At 40.7% G+C, this 21,877-nt stretch overlaps 1 protein-coding gene across 1 annotated transcript; it reads right to left on the reverse strand.

Annotated features, from left to right (window-relative positions):
* Positions 1–1,817: 1,817 nt before the first annotated feature.
* LOC142201154 (serpin B11-like) lies at positions 1,818–21,170 on the reverse strand. Its single transcript, XM_075271980.1, has 7 exons — positions 21,132–21,170; positions 20,642–20,826; positions 13,898–14,011; positions 8,258–8,375; positions 7,324–7,466; positions 6,147–6,299; positions 1,818–2,219 (listed from the first exon to the last, which is right to left on the reverse strand). The coding sequence occupies exons 2-7, from the start codon at positions 20,807–20,809 to the stop codon at positions 1,818–1,820; spliced, it is 1,098 nt and encodes a 365-aa protein (XP_075128081.1). The 5' UTR covers positions 20,810–20,826; positions 21,132–21,170.
* Between the last annotated feature and the right edge of the window lie 707 nt (positions 21,171–21,877).

A 21,877-nucleotide genomic window follows, 5' to 3' on the forward strand; every position in this document is an offset into this window, starting at 1 on the left:
TAGGTCAGAAATTTGGAATTTTGGATTTTTTTTAGAAAAAAAAAACTTAAACTCAAATGTATACAAGCATAAAATAGCATTCCAAGATAGAACTGTTCAAGCTATATTCCCCTGGCTCCCTGCTTTCAGAAAATATATTGTATGGGGGTATTTGACAAACATTTAATTTAGAAATATGCGTTTTATTCAGACATGTCAAAACTGTGAAAATTGCTCTGGCTACTGGAGGTGCAAAATTTCCAGAGACCCTTGGCAGCGAAAAGGTTAAAGGGATCCTATCATTAAAACGCAATTTTTTGTGACTAACACGTAGGAATAGCCTAAAGAAAGGCTATTCTTCTCCTATCTTTAGATGTTTTCTCCGTGCCGCCGTTCGGTAGAAATTCCGGTTTTTGTCAATATGCAAATGAGTTCTTTTGCAGCAATGGGGGCGGGCCCCAGCGCTGAAACAGCACGGGGGGCGTCCCCAATGCTGCGAGAGAACTCTCCAGCACCGCCTCCATTTTCTTCAGGAATGGCCATAATATTGGTCATAGGTCTTCATATTGGCGAATGGACATTTGCAAATGGCCATATACCAAAAATGTGAAACTTTTGTGCCAGAAAACTTGCAGGAAAAAATTCCCCCCATAAACCTGTAAGATTTGGATGTACCTCTACATGTATTATGTTCCATGAGAACCAATACAAATTGCTTATGCACTGGTACCACACCCTCACCATGCTTCTCTCCCTCCATCTTACTATTTCTCCTCAATGCTGGTGTTGCCAGGTGGAGGTAGAGGTGGGTACACTATGCTATATTTTCTGGGCTTGTTCATGAATCTGCCCCTTCTGGTTAGAAGTTAAGTCCCTTACTGATGTCCTTTTTGTTCACGGTGTCTCTCTCGATCCCTTCACCTATTTGCTTTACCTTCCCGCAAAACATCTGAAGAATATGCAAATCTGACTTCCATGATGTAATTAGGAAGCCAGTGCCTCAGTCAAGCAAACCAATACAGGGTGCTCCCTTTAACATCATGCCGACCTTCTCAGAGGCCTTTGTTTGCAATGATGTTGGGATTTTACCAGGTAGTCCCTCAGCCACATCCGGGCAAGCAGACCTCTAAATTGTTTCTGTAGTTGTGTTCTGCCGCCAAAACAGTCATTGCTCTTCATTGAAGGAGGACCTCCCCTCCCACCGGTCCGGATCGTATTGCCTGTGTAAAAGATGTTTGTAGTATGGATGCATTTCATGCTGTGTGGTCATCCTGGGATGCATATTGTGCTGTACATGGTCTTTGACTCCTTCTCCCCCTTTCCCATTCCCCTCCCCCTCCTCTTTCCCTTCCTTTGCAGTCCCCCACTCCCTAGCCTGTGCTATGTATACACTATTGATTGTTCTGTTAGGTGTATACCACTTTTTCTTTGTTCACTACATATCTGTTTTTCCATTTTGTTGTTCTGTATTTTATAAGAATAATCTTTCAATAAAAATTACAGTAAAAAAAAAAAAAGGATTTGGACGTACCTTTGGCTCCTTATTTCTGATCGGTACTGAGCCATGGGTATTATTAAATGCACTGGTTGGTATTCCTAGTGACCTCTGGGTGTAATAATATATAATTACCCTTGGGTGCAGGTACCTTAGCGATCAGCACCCCTGTTACCCACTGTAAGCCTAATAATGTAAATGGACACTGGGACAATAATCATTTGAAAAATATAGCACCATTTGCACAATTTTTTTCTATGCACTTTATTGTATAGAGCTCAGTATTTACAGCAAGTATTTTCTAACATTTTTTACAGTTAGTATTATACATACTGTACAGTATTCATACAGAGCAAACTAGACCTTGGAATAGGATAAGTGACTTTGTTTTGTCTAATATGCAAAACATGAAAGGATGGTCTACAGTAATTTGTTCCCATACAGGCATACTTGTAACAACTATTCCAGCACCAGTAGCAGCAGCTGCTGCAGTACCCTCTTCGTTCACCTCTATATACGTTTTGTGGGTAACAGTTGACAAACATATACCCTTTGTGGGAGAAATTCCCGATAAATCAGCATTTGCCTGGAACACATCGTTCATTCCCATTTCTATCAACATTGGAACTAGATTATAGGTTGCTTCCATTTTGAATTTTGGCATTTTCAAATGAACGTCTTTCTCCATTAGGCTTGGTGAATGGACCCAGTTAATGAGTAATTCAGGCTTTGCCATTGACAGTACCTAAATGAGCAATATAATAGGAAGCAGGGTGAAATAAAAAGAAACTTAGTATAGCTATCTGCACTTTGAGAACAATTTGTTTTCATTGCTTTAAACTATATCTCCTGTTATAAACAACTTTTCATCAATGGGTTGTATATGTTAACATATTAAACTTTGCAATATATCCTATTAAAGAAATATATTTTCTCCATTTTTCAGGCTGAGTTACTTTCAACATACTAGCCTATGAAGAGGAGGAAGCCACAGAAGCAATAAGTCAATTAACCAGTCAGCAGCAGCATCCTACTCAACCTCCTTTCCCCATAGAGGTCTGTGTGTAAGGCTAAGGTCCCATGTAACAGTCTGCAGCAAAAAAGTGCTGTGGGCAAAGGCACAGAAGCAACATATCAAGGTTTTTTCCACATTGCTTTTCACAGAAAGTGAGCAGAGGTTTCCTCTGTGGAATTTCTGCTTCGATTATGCCTATAGGGAAACTGCCAGCATTTCTGTATGTATAATTGACATGCTGTGATTTCCAAAACCAGAACGGTTTTAGAAATGTCAAAGTGTCGGCTGCACGTACTCTTCTGCAATGCGTGAATGGGATTCGCTAGAACCCATCAACTTTGCAGGGACTGTGAAACAATGCATTTTTTTCTGTGGCGTTTCTGAGACGGCCAAACCACAGCATTTATGTCACTCGGCGCCTTGGTATAAGGCTGAAGATGAAGACAGATCTATTCTAAATAAGCAGATTGAAGACAAGGAGCAGGAGAAGTCTGGGTTGCTCAGTGCTCCACTGTCCTCCCAGCTCTGTCTGGTCCTGCAACTCTGTTGGAATTTCATACTGCATATGACTGCTGAGGCCAATCAGTGGCCTCAACAGGAGGGTCCGGAACGTCACAGCAAACAGGGAATTCCACTGAAAGGACACCGGAGCACTGGAGACAGGGGAACATGTTTTTTTTTTTTTTTTTTATTCTTTCACCTCCCCCGGCCTAATAAAAAATAAAATTTTAGTCTGGACAACCAACTTAAGGCTAAGGCTCAACGCAGCAAAACGTAGCTAAAAATGACAGCAGAAAAAAACAAATGCAGAAACCCATTGCGTTTTTTCCTGCTACTCTTTTTCAATTTTTTGTACGTTTTTATCTGCATATTTCCCAACTTATTTATAGGGAAAAAAAAATTTCAGCAGCTAAAATGCAGTTTTTTTGCAGTTGCTTTTTCATGCTATGGTCCCATAGTGGCCTTCTTACAGTTTAATGTCCCATAGTGACCACCACACAGAATAATGTCCCATAGTGGCTCCTATTTTAAATGCAGTACCACACAATGGAATACCACACTTCTTGTCTCCATGGCACCCGATAACATTTTTTTTAAAAAAAAGAAAGACATCACATCTTATTTTGACAGAGATGCTGATCTTAACTGCACTACTATTTTCCAGGAACACCCAGGATGTGCTTGCAGAGTGGCACTGCGCAACAGTACAGTACAATGCACTGTTAACCCTATAGAAGTCACTAGAGAGGTGGTCATTCATATGTACCACTACTTATTTATATAGGGCACTTGCAGATGTTTTCATAATAACTGGCTATCCAAGCTATTAGCCCCCTAGCAAAGAAAAAAACAGCCCTTGTTGGCTAATTTAAAACTATTTGGATTGATCAAAATCTTTACATCTTACATAGGTTCGGTTCACATCTGCATCCGGGGTTTCCTGGGATTCCGTTTCGGGGATTTCGTTTCTGTATGAAAAATACAGAGAGAACAGCGCTGCAAGCAGTGCTTTTCTCTCTGCTCTTTTCGTGCGGAAACCGAGTGGAAACCACACGGACCTCATTATAGTCTATGAAGTCTGCAAGCTTCCTGAGGCAACCACTTTTAGGTGGACCCCTAAATGGACCCAAACGGAGATGTGAATCAATCCTAAACCTACAGCTGCAAGAGTGGACAAATGCCTGAGAGAGATAAACAGATATCATCCTATAGATTAGGCAGAGACAACTGCAATCAATGAACATTGTGTATTGAGTTTAGAGTAACACCAGGAGATTCTCTTGTATGTTAGAACATGGAGATTTCCATCCTAATCCAGCAGAGGGAGCCTGTTTCCAGCTAGAAATAATAGTGTTACTTGGAGAAGAAAAAGCCAGGTACACAAGAAGTGGGGTCACACAGATATTGGAAAAAGAGAAGAGTGCAGTGCTGGAGATCAGAAGCAGTGTCTGTTAACAGAGCTCAAGGATGGTGTGACATAGTGACCCATAGTGACCCATGGTCCATAAGTACTGCAGCAAGTAGAGCACAGAACTGCACTGAAGGAAAGCAACACAGACCAGTGCAAGTAAGTAAACTGCAGAGCACCTGGGAAAGGAAAGCAATGACACAGGAGTGCTCAGCCAGTTTCTCCACTGCAATAAGGAGAAAGGTGCTGCTTTGGAAAGACACCAGAGGAGTCCATTGCCCGCTAGCAGAATCAGTAAAAGGGGCCCACTGAGAGACTTCCTAAAGTGATACGATGCAATACAGAAGCTTTAGTTATATCCTTCCTGTTACTTACCCACATTCTTATAGAGACAACATCCCTACTGTATATGATTAGAGATGATCGAGTAGTGAAATATTCGAGATTCGATATTCGTTTTGAGTAAAGCCTCAATATTCGACTACTTGTTTCAGGAGAAACCACTATTCGACTAAAGGAGAGTCACCAAGTCCACGAGTAGCAGGAGGAGAGTGTTTAGGAGCACTGTGCAGTTAAAGCACACGGACCCCATAGACTATAACGGGTCCGTGTGCTATAGCGCTTGCAGTTGCGCTGATATTCCGTTCGAGAGGGTCCTCCTGCAGACTCCTTGTGGACGGGAGGCAAGCGCTAATGTGAACTTACTCGTCCTGTCAATGGCAGTGCCACCGGAGTGTGCGCAGTAGCTCCGGAGGGAGCGCTACTGCGCACGCGCCGGATTTCAACTAATCGGATTTGAACCGCCGGAAGAAGATGAAGATGAAGCCGGGGAAGAGCCAGGACTGGAGGGCGTCGCCGAAAGAAGAAGAAGGAAGAGGTAGGCGTGCCAGAAGATGACGTCGGTGCACATTCAGGTATTATTTATCTATATGTTTTTATATTTTTATTTTAAAACGGTAACAGGCTTACCTGCCTATTGTATTCTTGAAGAAGTGAGGTGGCAGTCCTGAAAGACTTTGTGTTGTGTTTTGGCTGATAAAGGATTATTCTCAAGAAACCTTCTGAACTATTGCACCTGAGGAAGGGCAGAGTGAATGCCCGAAACGCGTAGTGTAGTGTTCAATAAAAAGTCGTTATTCACCTAACCATTCAGCGTGGGTCCTTCTTGTTCCGGATTTGTAACTGCAAAATCGGCAACTTGGTCCATCCTTGCATTATCCATACACCCACGAGGTGTGAGGTACCTCGCAGATGTACCCAATTTAGGATCCTTGCCCAGTGATCCTGTTGCTCTGTAAAGTGTTGTGTATCCACACAACCCTTAAAGGTGAGCCTAGATTTGTCTTTATACCCAACCAGTAAGCATACAGATCTACACTACGGTTTGTTCGGTGTCTTTTTACCTTTTCTTTTGAGATTTAATATAATAGCACTAGTATAACTATGGTAAAATACCTGCAAATATTTGAGATTTCATGATTATTTGTCCAAATGTACTTAATTTTTCAATTGAATATGGGTTTCAACCACCAATCAAAGTTGAATACAGCTCACAGTGAATAAAAGGTCGGGGCTTAGTGGCTCTCCATTCTGGCTCACAGAAGTGGTCCTAAGAAGAAGACCCACTCTGTAATGTCTGTATCACCCAATAGATCATATGGACAGAGGTTGTCTTCTCAAATGTCTATATAACAATATTCCCCAGATTAATAATTGTTTTAATGGTTACATTTGGTATTTAACGTTACCTCATTTATCCCAGTAATATCATCTGGCAACAATATGGCCAAACACATCTCATTTTGATATGGCATCACTACGACTTTGCTCTTCATCTCGGGCAGGGTGGCACATTTATACTTCCCACTCCTGGTCATCATCAGACATGTCTTCTTTTCATTCTAGAAGAAATAAAGTGTACGGTATATGCACTTTTCTCACATCTTATGGTACTTTCATACATCTTTTTAAAAATACAGCTCAAGTTTTGTTAACATTTGCTATATAATTACCTGTGGATTCAACGATCAGAGGCTGCTAAGCTTCTAACAATGTTGGCACAATGGAGAAGTGAAATGGCTTTTGGTGCATTGATGCTAATTTGTTTCCAAGAATGCCTTTTACAAAACTTGAAGAGTGTAAAAAAATCGGAACAAATGTAGAGCGCTACTGTAGCGAAAAGAATCCAAATGCAGAAATGCACTATAAAAGCCATGTTTATTAGGATCCAGTGACCGTAAGATAAAATAAGTCTATGCATTTCGACGTTGATCTGGCATCTTCATCAGGCCAAGAGATCCTGAACTGTCAGAGTGTGGGAACCAATTGTCCCAATTAAATAGTTAATACAACTTAATGAAATGGACTCTGTTGTATGTCATTGGGATTTGTGGGGCTGCTGGTAGTATCCATTGTGCATTCTCTTATATAAATCAGCAGGAATCCTTACAACAACCCTTGCATCTCTCATACTACCACTTATACAAGCCCTTCTATGTTAATTGATCCAATGGTTGGAAAGAAAATACTGCACTTATAACTGCACTTCAAAAGTACTGCAAAGGTAAATGTGTTGTTTTAAAGTCAGTTTCATATTCCAGTTTTAGTCCAAACTGCACTGGAGTAAGGGTGCATGCACAAAATGTAACGTGGCACTGATTCTTGCACAATAACTCGTGTAAGGATCAGCACTGCAAAACAGAATCCCATTAACTTCAATGGGTTCCTTTAGCACACGTAACCCATTGAAGTTAATGGGATTCTGTTTTGCAGCGCTGATCCTTACACGAGTTATCATGCAAGAATCAGTGCCACATTTACATAAAACAAATAAATAAAATCTATACAAATAAATACATAAAATCTTTACGTATTTATATAAATGATGTATATACAGTACACTTTGTATAGATGTAGCAGATCTACCTGATTCACATAGAAAGTTCCTACTTCTGTGTTTTTTTCATCAAACTTTTCCTGCCATTGCCCCTTAAAGTAAAGTGCATTTGCTAAGACCATAACTGATGATTCATTAAGTGATCCTGTAGCAAACAATTCCGTTATTTTACCTGGAACAACAAAACAGACACAGAAAATTGCAAATTTGAGTAAAAACTGACAATTGTTGTGGGATAGATTAATTACAGGTATATTTCTTTGTTTCAGGAAACTTTATCCCCTAAAGGGTTAAAGAAGTATTCCGTAGCATAGGACATAACTTGCTGACTGGAGAGCAGCATTCATTCTCTATGGGACTGCTGGGGATAAGAGAGCACTGTCATTGTGATATCTCGTCAAGTGCCTTAGAGAATAAATGGAGTGGTAGTATGTATGTTCAGCCTACTACTCCATTCAGATGGGAGAACATCTTATTATTGGTAGTGGTGTGAATTCTGGATAGGGGTTGACTTTAAGTTATGAGAATGCTCTTGTTCTTTTACTTTGGATCTGCACTTATAGTAAAGATTAGGTTAAACTTTGTGGAACGAGAGATTAATGTATACTTGTATATAAGGAGACTAGATAAATATAAACGTTCTTAATATGTCTGTAACAAAGATTATGATGCTCGTTTCTTTATTAGAGTATTTGCTCCTCGGGATGGTCATGAAATCTTGAAACGTATGTGCTCTATTTTCAGATTACTGTGCTTATAAGGTAGTGATCTAGATAGCAAGTATATATTAAAATAGCTTTATATGCAATTTCCTAATGTAAAATTGTAGGCTTACCAATGACATCTACAATATATTACATCATTTATAAAGAATAATCTATAAAACATAATAATTTGTGCTAAGTAAATGATATATGGAACTTTCCAACAGTATATTTGGTGGGATGATGAAAAATTACGTACCGTTTGTTTTGCATTTTACCCAGTCATTTATTTTTTTGCGTTCCTCTTCTGCTCTGTGCTTGAAGTCAACCGCCTGGATTTCTGCACAAAACGCACTTTTCAACTTTTGTACATATGTCTAAAATAAAAAGTTTTAAAAAAAGAATTGTAATTAGAAGTGCCTTGAAAATAACAGCCATTTTAATATAAAATAATGCTTCTTTATTCATAGTATTATGAAGTGTAAGGTTATGGTAAGGCTGCATTTATTCATTGAAGAATGCATGTCTTTTTAGCAAATACTAATATCATCCCCTGGAGAACGCTTTAATTTAAAATCTGTTTTGTGAGTTTTCCTGTAAATTATATTGACATTATCATGTGTTTATATTTAAGGTTATACAAACCCCCTTTATAAGGGGTTTCTCTGCAAACCCTTATGGTATGGTTACTGTGAGAAGGTGGCAGACATGGTGCTGAAATGTCTCTATATCTCCCCCAGGATCCTCGCCTATGTATGGTGATCATCAATCTGGTATTCAGTATATCTCAGCCCAGGTGTGAGAGCTTAGCTCATTACTGAGAAGTAATGAGAAGTTGCCGATGGATCAGTGGAAAGATGTGGTGGCACCTTTCTTAACCAGCAAACCTCAGAAAACCTACTATGACCTGTGTGAACAGGAGGTTAAGGACTACTCCAAGTTGAAAGGAGAGATTTTGGCACCTCTGTGTGTGAATATGCATATACTTGTTTGGGAGAGTGCATAGTTGTACTTTTTTTTTGTAGATTGTGAGTACCATATACGGCTCACAATGTACATTTTGTCCTATCGGTATGTCTTTGGAGTATGCGATGAAATCCACACAAACACGGGGAGAACATACAAACTTCTTGCAGATGTTGTCCTTGGCAGGGTTTGAACCCAGGACTCAAGCTCTGCAAGGCTCCAGTGCTAACCACTGAGCCACCGTGTTGCCCCAATATTTGGACTTTTTCCTGAGAGTCTGCCGCCATGGTCTCAAATGCATGACTTGGTTGTCATCCACAAGTTCACCAGATTTGTACCGCCTAAGTTTCAGCTCTGGGTTGGACATGTGAGACTGACAACAGCTAACCAGATGGTGAGCTTAATGGAATGATACAGAGCCAAAGGGAGCTACTCCAGATGTCTCCCGGACTTCTTACTCCCACGGAAAACAAATTTCCCTAATGTACGGGCACACGGTCGCTCTCAGAATGGATGGAGCGCTAATTGGATTTTGTAGGCCAGATTTTGCTAAAATACTTTGTAGGCACCATATCCCTTTTGCAGAGCCCCCAATGTGCCAAAACAGTGGAAACCCCCAAAATGTCACCCCATTTTGGAAACTAGACCCTTCAAGGAATTTTTCAAGGGACATAGTATGCACTTTTACCTTACAGGAGTTTCACAGAATTGGCCGAGCAAATGGGAAAACAACATTTTTTGCTATAAAATGTTGCTTTAACCCCAAATTTTGCATTTCCACAAGGGGTTAAAGGAGAAAATGCACCCCACAATTTGTTACACATTTTATCCCAACTACAGTAATGCCCCACATGTGGCGGTAAAGTGATGTAAGCGCATACTGTCAGGTCCAGGAGCGCTATTGGGATTTTGGAGAGCAAATTTAGCTGGAATCTGTTTCAGGCACCATGTTGCATTTGGAGAGCCCCTGAAGTGCCAGAACAGTAGAAAGTCCCCCCTCCCCCCAAAATGACCCCATTTTGGAAACTAGACCCCTCAAGGAATTTATCAAGGGGTTTAGTGAGCACTTGGACCCTACAGGTGTTTCACAGATTTTTTTTTCCCATTGAGACGTGAAAATGAAAAATTACATTTTTCCAATAAATTGTCCATTTAGCGCCATATTTTAAAATTTTGCAAGTAGTTAAAGAATTAAAAAGCCCCCCACAGTTTGTTACACAATTTCTCCTGAACACGGCAATACCCCATATGTGGTCATAATCTGCTGTATGGGTACATGGTGGGGCTCAGAATGGAAAGAGCGCTATTTGGATTTTGGAGGGCAGATGTTGCTGGAATAGTTTTCTGGTGCCATGTAGCATTTGCTGAGCCCCTAAAGTACCAATACAATGGAAGCCCCTCAAAAGTGACCCCACTTTAGAAACTACTCCCGTCAAGGAATAAATCAAGGGGTATTATCATTTTGAGCCTAAAATGCTTCTCAAAAATGAACGTGCAAAATGAAAATTGGGATTTTTAAAGAAATATGCCATTTTGGTGCCTAATATGTTGCACCCACTTTGTGTTGTCAGAGACCTGCACTCCTAAAACTATTAAGGGGCCATCTCGAGGGGCAAAAAATTATATATGTGGGTATAAACTGCTGCTTGGGCACACAGCAGGGTTCAGAAGGGAAGGAGCACTGCGCTTTTTAGCTATTGGGGTACAAAGTTAGAAGGACTTTCTGGGCACCATGTTGTTTTTACAGAGTCCTGGAGGTGCCAGTAAACTGGAATTCACCAAGAAGTGACCCCATTTTGTAGGGCCAATTTTAGGGTCTCTGCAAATATGACATGGTGTCTAAACACCAACAATCTAAATCTGCACTTCAAAAGCACATAGCGCTCCTTCACATCTGTGCCCTGCTGTGTACCCAAATGGCGGTGTATGCCCACATATATGACACTGGTGTAAAGGACTTAATGCCATATGTGGGTAGAAATGGCTGCTTGGGTATAGCAGGGCACAGAAGGGAAGGAGCACTATTTTGGTTTTTGGATGTCATTCTACTTTTGCAAAGCCCCTGAAATGCCAATAAAGTGGAATCCGCAGACATGTCACCCCATTTTGGACACTACCCCACTGATGGGATTTATCAAGTGGCATAGCGAGCATTTTTAACCCTTGAGTGTTGCATTTATTTAGTTTCCAGAAATGAAATCGCAACTGATAATCAGAAGTTAAAAATGAAAATTTTCTAGATTCGCCATTTTAGTGCCCGATATGTTGTGCCCAACTTATGTCAGCAGAGATACACTCTCCAAAAACTGGTAAGCGGGTATCCTGGGGACAACAGCTTTTAGAGCGTTCATCTCTGATACAAGTCGGACACAACATATTACGCACTGAAAAATTGTCATTTTCACCTTTCACAATCAGCTTCATATTCATTTATGGATAATAAGTTCTAGCAACACTTGGGGGTTAAAAATGCTCTCTGTACCCCTGGATAAATCCTTCAGGGGTGTAGTTTCCAAAATAAGGTCTCATATCAGGAGATTCCACTAAAAACGGGGGGTTTTTTAATGTTTTTTGTTTTATTTTTTCATCTCTTTTGTAATACTTCTGTACTTTTAATACTCAATATGGATTAAAGAAAGTTTTTCACTGTCCTTGGAGTGATGCCGATTCCTCTTAATGAAAAAATGTGTAAGCTCCTGAAAAGTAAACATCTGTGAACCTCCATGTATCACTCCTAGACAGATGGCTTAGTTGAGGGGTTCAATAAAACCCTTAAGGGCATCTTAAAGAGGGTGGTTAGCAAGGATGGCAAGGATTAAGATTGCCTACAGCTCTACTTTGCAATCCGGGAGGTATCCTAGTCCTCCACAGGCTTTTCTCCATTTGAGTTGGTGCATTGCAGACACCCATGTTTTCTAGAAATTGCTAAAGAAACCTGGGACAAGAACAAACTCCTTACAGAAATGTAGTTGAACATATTACCCTTATGCAAGACAGAATTGCGGCTGTAATGATGTTTATAAAAGAATACATAGAGCAGGCCCAAATGGCTCAAAGCCATGTTTATAACAGAATGACAAAACTTAGAACCTTAAATCTGGGTGATCGGTTAGTGGTGTTGGTTCCTACCTATGATGACTAATGCCTCTGATGTAGTATTAAGCGCAGTGTTGTCACAAATGGTTGGGGGTAAAGAACACAGAGCCACATACCTAAGCAGTACGCTTACACCCCCTGAAAAAACAACAGTATTGGGGCAACATGGTGGCTCAGTGGTTAGCACTACAGCCTTGCAGCGCTAGAGTCCTGGGTTTGAATCTCACCAGGAACAACATCTGCAAAGCGTTTGTATGTTCTCCCAGTATTTGCATGGATTTCCTCCCATTCTACAAAGACATACCAATAGGGAAAAAAAAGTACATTGTAAGCTCTATATGGGGCTCACAATCTACATTTTAAAAAAAATACAGTATTGTGGAAAGGGTGTGCTTAGCCATTACGTGGGCCCAAGAATCCCTGAGGTACTAATTGTTGGGCTGCCACCTCAGGCTAATTATAGATCACTCCCCTCTTATGTGGATGTGCAAGGACAAAGAAAGAAATGCCAGAGCCACCAGGTGGTTTCTAAACATGGAACAAACAATTGTACCGAGCGACCAAAATTCTGTCCGCTCCAACAGTCCTTTTGGAGGTTTTGACAGTAATGAACTGGAGCACTGATGAGCAGCAGGAAACCCAACACCCACACCGGGTGGTACAACAGGGATAAACGACCAGAATTCGGGAATAACACTGCGCTGACTCCAAACGTGTTTAATTCAAACAACGCACTTTATTGGATTTCAAACAATTCTGGTTGAATTCTGGTCGTTTATACCAGGTGGTTTCTTACTCTGCAAAATTTTAAAGCACAGGTCAGGCAAACTACAAGCGAACGTAGATGCCCTGTCCAGGATACATTGTCTGATGACATAGTGTCTGCCTCTACAGGTTCATTTTCACATTGATAAAAAAAAAAGGCTATATCTTGGCAACCCACTTTATGGAACAGCTACTACTGTATTTTTTTTTATTTATTTTTTTTGCAGATTTTGCTGTTGTTTTTCAGACAAAGCCAGGAGTGGATTGAACAGAAAGGAAGAGTACACTAAGTACTTCCCTTATATTTTCCATTCCATTTGTAGCCGCTACTGGGTTTGGCTCCAAAAAAAAAAATTCACCTTTTCTGCAATGTGGGGCCTTAGCCTAATAGCCACAGAGTGCAAATCAGGGAGGGAATTTACTATGGTGAGAAATAGTGTACAAGTGGCACATTTGTTAGAGCATAGCTGCAGAACAGTAGCTAGTGGGAAGGTTGGGACGGGTTGGGGGGCGGACCCAGGCCCACTGACTCTAGGAGGTTCACCTTGGGGTCACCACGACCCAAGTTCGCCCTGCAAAAAATGATGCCCTATGCATCCCTATACACAGCCTATACACAGAAATATAAGAAAATTATGGGTGTCAGAATATGGTGACTAGAAAAATGTTTTTGGGTTGTTGTTTTTTTTTTACAAAGTTTTAGATTTTTGCTAAGGAGTTAAAATGTAAATAAAACTAAATTTAATCTCTGGTATAAATATCCGGAATCATACCGAAACAAAGAATATAGATGACATGTAATTTTGGCTGCAAAGTGAATGCTGTAAATACAAAGTCCTACACTTTCTCCAATTCTACCCAATTCAGAATTTTTCTCAAGTTTCGCAGTACATTGTACAGAATAATAAATGGTACCATCATGAAGAACAATTTGTCTCGCAAGCATTAAGGCCTTATGTGTAAATGGAAAAATAAAAAGTTATGGGGTTTGGGAGGCAGGAAGTCAAAAACAAAAATTGAAAAATGCCTGTAGTAGGAAAGGGTTAAAAGGAACGTTAATTTTGCAACTTACTTCTTGAATGTTAAATCCCTTGTCTCCAAATAGTGCATTCGCAATCGTCAGTTCATATTTTTTGTCTGTCTGGTTAACCAGTGCTTTGATGGCTGATAGTAATCCTTCAGTGTCCTGTAACACATATACAATAAGTACTATTTATGAAAGGGACAGAAGATTATTTTTTGGGTAATGTTGGAACAAACTATATCTAAGGATGATTTTATATTTAGTTAGAGGATCCTGGACCATGTCCATTAACTTAAAATATTTGCATCCTTCAATAGGTGCTGCTTCACTTATTTGGGAACAGTTGGAATTTTTTTTCTCTAGCTCAACTATTACCATATTCGTTGCTGAAACTAACAGTACCATTTGCTCAGGAACAGACCTAGAGAAAAAAAAATTGTAATTGCACTAGATTGCAGAGCAGTGCAGTGCCACCTATTGAAGAATGCAAAGCGTTGGAGACTTGTGCTGCAACAATGATGAGCATGTCTATCTACTGTGAGAAGGTGACAGGCAGAGTGCTGGAGTCCAGGTATATCTCCGCCAGATTTCTATCTTAATGATAGGATCCCTTTAAGGGTCCATTCACACGGAGTAACGTGCCGCGTGATGTGGCATGTATAGGGCGTGTGAGACTTTGCGCGCCGTAAAAGCTCCCATTGATTTCAATGGGAGCCTGGATCATATACGCCACGTTATTTTGCGGCCGTGATTTTGCCGTATACGATCCAGGCTCCCATTGAAATCAATGGGAACTTTTACGGCGCGTAAAGTCTCACACGCCGTATACATGCCACATCATGCGGCACGTTACTCCGTGTGAATGGACCCTAAGGCTGTATTTTATTTTGCTAATTTTTGTTCCTAATGTGAAGGTTTCTTTGTTTTGCTGTTTTGTGTCTGTCTTTTTTTTTTTGTTGTTTTTTTTAAATAAACCTGTTTGCTACAGTTTTGTATCCCTGTCTAATTGGTTGGGTCCACACCATTGCTGCTACCGAGTTACCTTCCCCACACTACTTTGTCACCATTTTTTCCCCCTTATATGGGATTTAGATAAATTTAGGCTCTCAGTATTAGTCTGTGAAGGCACTATATAGGGGAAACACATCAGGAAGGCTAACCTGTAAAATGATGTCATGACTGGGCGGTAAGGAACACCTGCTACGGACAGTACTGTCAGGACGGACGTTCTCAACTAGACTGCCAGGAAGGCCCTTCTGACAGTGAAGAGCTATCGGTAATTGCACCGATATCTCTTCCCTCGGGAACATAATAGGAAAGCCGACATGAATTCAGTGCACTATTGGCTTTCTTGTGGCATATAAAATTGCATGTGCTCGAGGACACAAAAGGTCCTCTTTAAGTGCATAATACGGTTAGATGAATTCATACCGTTGAACTGCCTTGCGATTCTTGAAGAACCTGGAATTGGAAAGAATATTTAACATGAATAATTGTTACTTAAACAAGTATTAAGCTATACAGTACTGTGCAAAAGTCTTAGGCAGCAATGAAAAAAATGTTGCAATGTAAGAATGCCTTAAAAAGATACAAAAGTTAATAGTTTATTTTTGTAAACAAAGAAATCTAAATCAAATCAATACTTTCTATAATCTCCCTTTGGAGGAGGAGTCCTGGAAGTGATAATATGATGCCCCATAGAGCCCTGAATATAGCATCATTGAGACTTCCTAGGATTGCATGGGAATACAGAAACATCTGAGAAAACCTACATCCACAGAAGATCTGTAGTGAGTTCTCCAATCTAAAAGTAGTCTTTCTTTGCAGCTTTCCAACCGCCTAAAACTTTTGCTCTGTAGTGTATATTTTATACAATGGATATAAAATACATTGGATGTTTTTTTCCTGTGTATTCTTTGATTGCATCCAGTCAGCACTATAAATGATCTAAGCAGTTTGGAACAATGTGTTTTGTGATTCTTCTTGGATAAACCTATCACACACGGTAGAAAAGCATAGAGGATAAGAAGGATTGCATGGTCTGTGGTCAGGGAGAGAAAAACTCAACCACTGCAGATAGCAGTGCCAGCACAGTAATAGTGGAAAGAAACCCCCAACATTCCTGTAGTACAGAATTCTAGTAGAGGGGGAATATGGAGGATAAAGAAGTTTAGTTAGATTAACTGCTCCTCTACCAACCATAGACTATATACGTCCATGCGGTCCACTTTAAATCTCTCTCTCTTTAAATGTCTTTGCAGTGTAAGGGTGCATTCAGACTACGTAACGCCGGGCGTGTATGAGAGCCGTACACGCCGGCATTACGGCAGACTGCCGAACACTTCCCATTCACTTCAATGGGAGCGCTCGTAAACGCCGCTGTTACGAGCGCTCCCATTGAAGTGAATGGGAAGTGTTCGGCAGTCTGCCGTAATGCCGGCGTGTACGGCTCTCATACACGCCCGGCGTTACGTAGTCTGAATGCACCCTAAGGGTGCATTCATACTTCAGATATGCTGACTGATTCTGAACGTTAAAACACGTTCAGAATCAGCGCATATAAAGCAGATCCCATTCATTTCATTCAGCTGCTTTTTTCTCTATGGGCCCCTTCACACGGCATAAGCGCTCGGCTCATTCCGAGCCGTACACGCGAGCGCTTCTAAACACTTCCCATTCACTTCAATGGGAGCGCTCGTAGAGAAAAAAAGTAGCCCATTCATTTCAATGGGGAGCACTCGTATGCCGGCTCCCATTGAAATGAATGGGATCTGCTTTATACGCGCTGATTCTGAACGTGTTTTAACGTTCAGAATCAGTCAGCGTATCCGACGTGTGAATACACCCTAAAGCAACAAATCCTGATATCTTCAAATCTTCAGAGGCTCTCCCGTCTCTATCTGCACTGTTGTCTTTGAAATGGGGAGAGGTTGGTAATGTACTTTGGATTGGGCCCTGGATCTTTGATGAACCTAATAATGCCCCTGAATCTGAGGAACTATTAGGGTCCATTTACACGGAGGAAAATGGTGAGGAATTTGGTGAGGAATTTCAGCGCTGAAAAAAAGCCTTCCATTGTTGACTTCAATGGGTCCCTTTTTTCTGCTAGCAGAAGTCAATGGGAGGCTTTTTTTTTTCAGCGCTGAAATTCCACACCAAATTCCTCACCATTTTCATCTGTGTTAATGGACCCTGAGATAGCTATTGGAATAGTAGAATAAACAATTTGTGTGCAGGGGTGAGCTGTGGCTGGAAGAAGACATCATGGCATTCTGGTCCAGATGGAAAAGAAACTGAACAATGTATTAACCTTATACAGTATAGAACTGGTACCTATCTGCTCATTAACTGTTGACTGCATTATTAGGGTGTGTTCACATGTGAGTTAGAAGATTTTTGCAGGTTCTATAAAAAAAAAAAAAAAAGTGCAGCATGCTGAACTTTATGGAAAGCCAATTCTGCTAGGCTGGTCTTACACGGCCGTAATGTAAGTCCGCAAATGGTCCGCAGTTGAGGTTTTTCAATTGCGGACCATCTGCAGACACATTACCGTATTTTTCGGACTATAACACGCACTGGACTATAAGATGCACCTAGGTTTTAGAGGAGGAAAATAGGGAAAAAAAATTTTGAAGCAAAAACTGGTAAAATATTTAATATATGGGAGTTGTAGTTTTGCAACAGCTGCAAGGCCACATTGACAGGTGACCCTGCAGCTGTACGGGGATGCATAGAGTGGGTTTTTTTTGCGGGGCCAGATGTACTTTTTAGTTTACCATTTTGGGGAATATCTATTGCTTAGATCACCTTTTATTGAAAAAAAAAACCGGTGGTTTATGATATATGATTTTCTACTTTTATATATATATTCTAGGGACAGGAGGTGATTTAGAACTTTTATTTATTTCATATTTTTATTATTATTTTTAAAGCTTTTTTTTTTTTTTTTTTTTTTTACTATTTTGTCCCCCCCCCCCCCCCCCGGGGCTTGAGCCTGCGGTCACTTGATTGCAAGTCCCATAGACGGCAATACAACTGTATTGCCGTCTATGGGACATTCTGTGTATTAGTATTACGGCTGGTCATAGACCCAGCCGCAATACTAATATATAGCAGTGACAGGCCTGGGAGCCTCATTAGCCTCCCGGCTGTCACCCGAACAGGTCGGCTCCTTCGATATCGCCGGAGTGCAGGAGCCGGCCTGCAACTTTACAGGTACGGGGCCGGTGGGGACCGGCCCCGGGGGATAAGAGGCCGCTGATACAGACTGCAGACCCGGCATCCGCTGTACTAGAGAGGCGGATGCTGGGGAGGGATAGACGCCGGGGCCTGAGACATCGCTGCGCTCCTCTGCCCTGCATGAAGCCAGCGGTGGGGGGACGGAGGAGCGGAATAGCATCACTCCTCCTGCTGCTGGCTTCATGCAGGGCAGAGGAGCGCAGCGATGTTGCAGGCCCCGGCACCTGTAATGGCGTCTATCACTTGCCGGCTTCCGCCTCTCTATTACAGCGGATGCCAGGCGCCACATTCGGCCTATAAGACGCACCCTTCTTTCCCCCCCAAATTTGGGGGAAAAAAAGTGCGTCTTATAGTCCGAAAAATACGGTATATTCAATGCGGCCTCTTAGACCACCGGATATTTTATCCGTGGTGTGGCTGGGCCGCAACCGAGGTCCGCAATTAATGGCCGTGAATTCACGGCACTGAACGGACTCGCCAACAGAACTGTACGGGCGAGTGTGGCAGTTCAAGGGTGTCTGCGGAGTCTATGTTGATGATCAGAAACTTGCGGGCGTGTAAGACCAGCCTTAGTGCCAACATATGATAGGTTCGTCTTCAATTTGACAGAACAGAAAAACTTAATGCACGATACAGATGTGAACGCATCTTTAGAGCTATACCATTATACATAGGGTTAGCCCACTGCATCTATCTGCTGCAGATATGCAGTTTGTGATGCATATATATTGGTTTTATGGAAGCTTGTGCCCCTGTTTAAATAAAGATTCTAGCAATGCCCCTGGCTGTTTGTACTCTATCAATAGGTCACTTAAGAGAGCCTTCACTCTAGATGAAAGTCACAAACTGGGGTCTGGTTCCTTATAGACCATTTTAATAAATCTGCTTTAGGCCTTGTTCACATCTCGTCGGTAATCCGTTTGGAGGAGTCCGCATGAGGACCCGACCCCCCCGAACGGACTACATAACGCATTGGCAAGCGGTGTGCAGTGAAAGCACATGAACCCCATAGACTATAATGGGGTCCGTGTGCTTTCCACACAGTCTCCACACAAGTCATGCGCACAGGAAAGTAGATCATGAACTACTTTTCTGTCCACATGTTCTGTGCGGAGACCATGCAGAAAGCACATGGATCCCATTATAGTTTGTGGGGTCTGTTTGCTTTCACTGCACACCGTTTGCCAATGCGTTCAGTAGTCCGTTCGGGGGGGTCCTGATGTGAACTAGGCCTTAGGCTACGGCTCCACATAGTGAAGAGCAGTAACTATTATACACCAGTGTTTCTGCAAATATAATTGACATGCTGCGATCTTCAAAAACATAAGCGTTTTTAAAAACACAGTTTCTTCACTGCAGATTTATTTCTACACAGCAAAAACAAATTTCTCCGGCAACTCTCCGATGATAAAATATAACTTTTAATCAGAAAACATCATAAAATGACAAAAAATTTGATGTCAAATCACAAAATAAAGAAAAGAAATATAAACCCCCTAAAAAACGCAGACGCGTTGCGGAACCATCGCGTCTGCGTTTTTTAGGGGGTTTATATTTCTTTTCTTTATTTTGTGATTTGACATCAAATTTTTTGTCATTTTATGATGTTTTCTGATTAAAAGTTATATTTTATCATCGGAGAGTTGCCGGAGAAATTTGTTTTTGCTGTGGAGATATTACACTCAAGGAATAGAGTGCGTTGCCGTGCACCCCGAAGAATTTAACCATTGAAAAGCCGATGTCTGAAATCAACCTGTGGGTGAGCTGAACCTTTTTGTACCTTTAGACTTATTTCTGCTATGAGATTAGCCAGAATCCCTTCCACTTTGCAAGTACTGTAAAATGCCGCATTTTTTGCCACAACGTTTCTGCCAAGGACAGAACACTACATTTTCGCAGCGTGATGCCCCAGCCTAAATACTATTAACTTATCACCACAGCAGCTGTCAGATAAAAGGGTCATTAAAGGGGTTGTCCAGATCAATATTAAGAGATATTTGGTAACAGAAGTAGAATAAGGAGTTTGTGTGCAGGGACATTATATCACATCACCATGGACTGATTTTTATCTACTCTAAGGGTCCATTCACACAGAGTAAACGCACGCTCATTTTGGCAAAATACACGTGTATTGACTTCAATGACATTTTTTTTACACGTGTACAAAAACACGTCAAAATACATGTGAAAATACACGTGTAAAATGTCATTGAAGTCAATGGGAGTCTTATTTTTACACGTGTGTTCTTGACACGTGTATTTTGCCAAAATGAGCGTGCATTTATTCCGTGTGAATGGACCCTAAGTAAGCAGAATGAATAACAGCAAGCAGGAATTTAGAAAATCGTGAGTAACTGAAACAGAAAATATATTGGAATATGGTATAACTTTTCTTTATACAATTGCATTTGTCTCTTAATATTGATCTTAAACTGGACACCCCCTTTACATTACCAATTGTTTCCATTAGTGTTACTATGGTGTTATGGTATGTCTGAATAGTTCCTTTAAATTTCCAAAATAAGTAATAATGGCACAGCAATGTTACGGTACCTCTTCCATTTCAGACTTAGTTTTCCCACCTGCCCCAGTCATAACCATCTTCAATGCCACATAAATGCTGACAGGTGAACACATTATGTTCTTGTGTTTTTCTGTTTTCGTGATTTCTTTCATCAGATTAAATGAGAACATGGTAAGAGCTTTGCTGTGGGTATCCATGATGCCGACACTGGATCCTATAGAGATATATTTAATAACTCTTAGAAATTACTGAAAAACCTTCAATCTCTCCAGCAGAGCAGCAGAACTAGCAAAAGTTTCTCGTGAACTACCATGTTTAACAAAGCGAGATTACTTGGATTAACAATTTCATGGATTAGGTGGATTCCATTTGACAGATTTCACAAAAGAATATTCAATGTTTATATTTTTTTATATCTTACTATATTGTAAGAATGCAGCGAATAAGTACATTAATATATAGAGTATATAGAACAAGCAATAAGCAATAATGTACATAGTAAGAAATAAAATAAATTACCTTGATGGATAAAGTTATACTGACTTAGTGTATCTTCGTTGGATCTCAGCTAATTGGTAAGGTATACAAAATGTGCTGACTTTTATACTGTGTTTTAACGCTCACTGGCATTGTGCCATGAAATAAAAAAAATTTGTAGCTTTTGTTACTGCATTGCACAATATTTTCATTGGCTCTGTCGACACACTTAACTTATTCAACAGTTGTTGGACTGGCTGAACAAGTTTCCTGCAGTGCTTGCAAACCAAATAAGCATTTAATACAAAAAAAAAATCCATAATCTAAATAAATCTAAATAAAAATAGCCAAAACGGCAGTGCTTTAAAAAATGAAAAACTACTACAGAAATGTTTAAGAAAAGATTTTTCAGTGGGATTTTTATGTGAACCAATAAAAAAAACTTGCTGTTATGGAAACAATGTCTGATTGTGTCAAGTATAGGTATCACCCTCTATGTAAAGAGCCTGCTGTTAGGCAAAGGCCTGAACATTTTGCAGGATACTTAAAAATATTAATGGACAGAATACTGAAAACTATTGATAAGGGGATGTAAAGGACTGGATACTATGCATTACTGGGTAACGTTGCTGAATAACTGTTTTTATTGTGCTCTGGGGCTGCCCTTTAGAGCACTGACCTCCTCTCTGCTCCTCTGATGCACACAGTGGGGGGAATTTATTAAGAATGGTGTTTTGTTTGCCAGGCTTATTTCATTCCCATGCTGGCGCTAACCGCGCCTGAATGTA

Source organism: Leptodactylus fuscus, chromosome 4 (genome assembly GCF_031893055.1).
Source record: "Leptodactylus fuscus isolate aLepFus1 chromosome 4, aLepFus1.hap2, whole genome shotgun sequence".
NCBI lineage: Eukaryota > Metazoa > Chordata > Amphibia > Anura > Leptodactylidae > Leptodactylus > Leptodactylus fuscus.

Excerpts from the sequence above, each read along its gene's own strand:
- LOC142201154 (XM_075271980.1), bottom strand. The coding sequence starts at position 20,809 with ATGGATACCCACAGCAAAGCTCTTACCATGTTCTCATTTAATCTGATG. Across the intron at positions 8,376-13,897 it reads AGGGATTTAACATTCAAGAA|ACATATGTACAAAAGTTGAA; the intron begins GTAAGTTGCAAA and ends TTTTTATTTTAG. Across the intron at positions 2,220-6,146 it reads ATATTACTGGGATAAATGAG|GTACTGTCAATGGCAAAGCC; the intron begins GTAACGTTAAAT and ends TTGCTCATTTAG.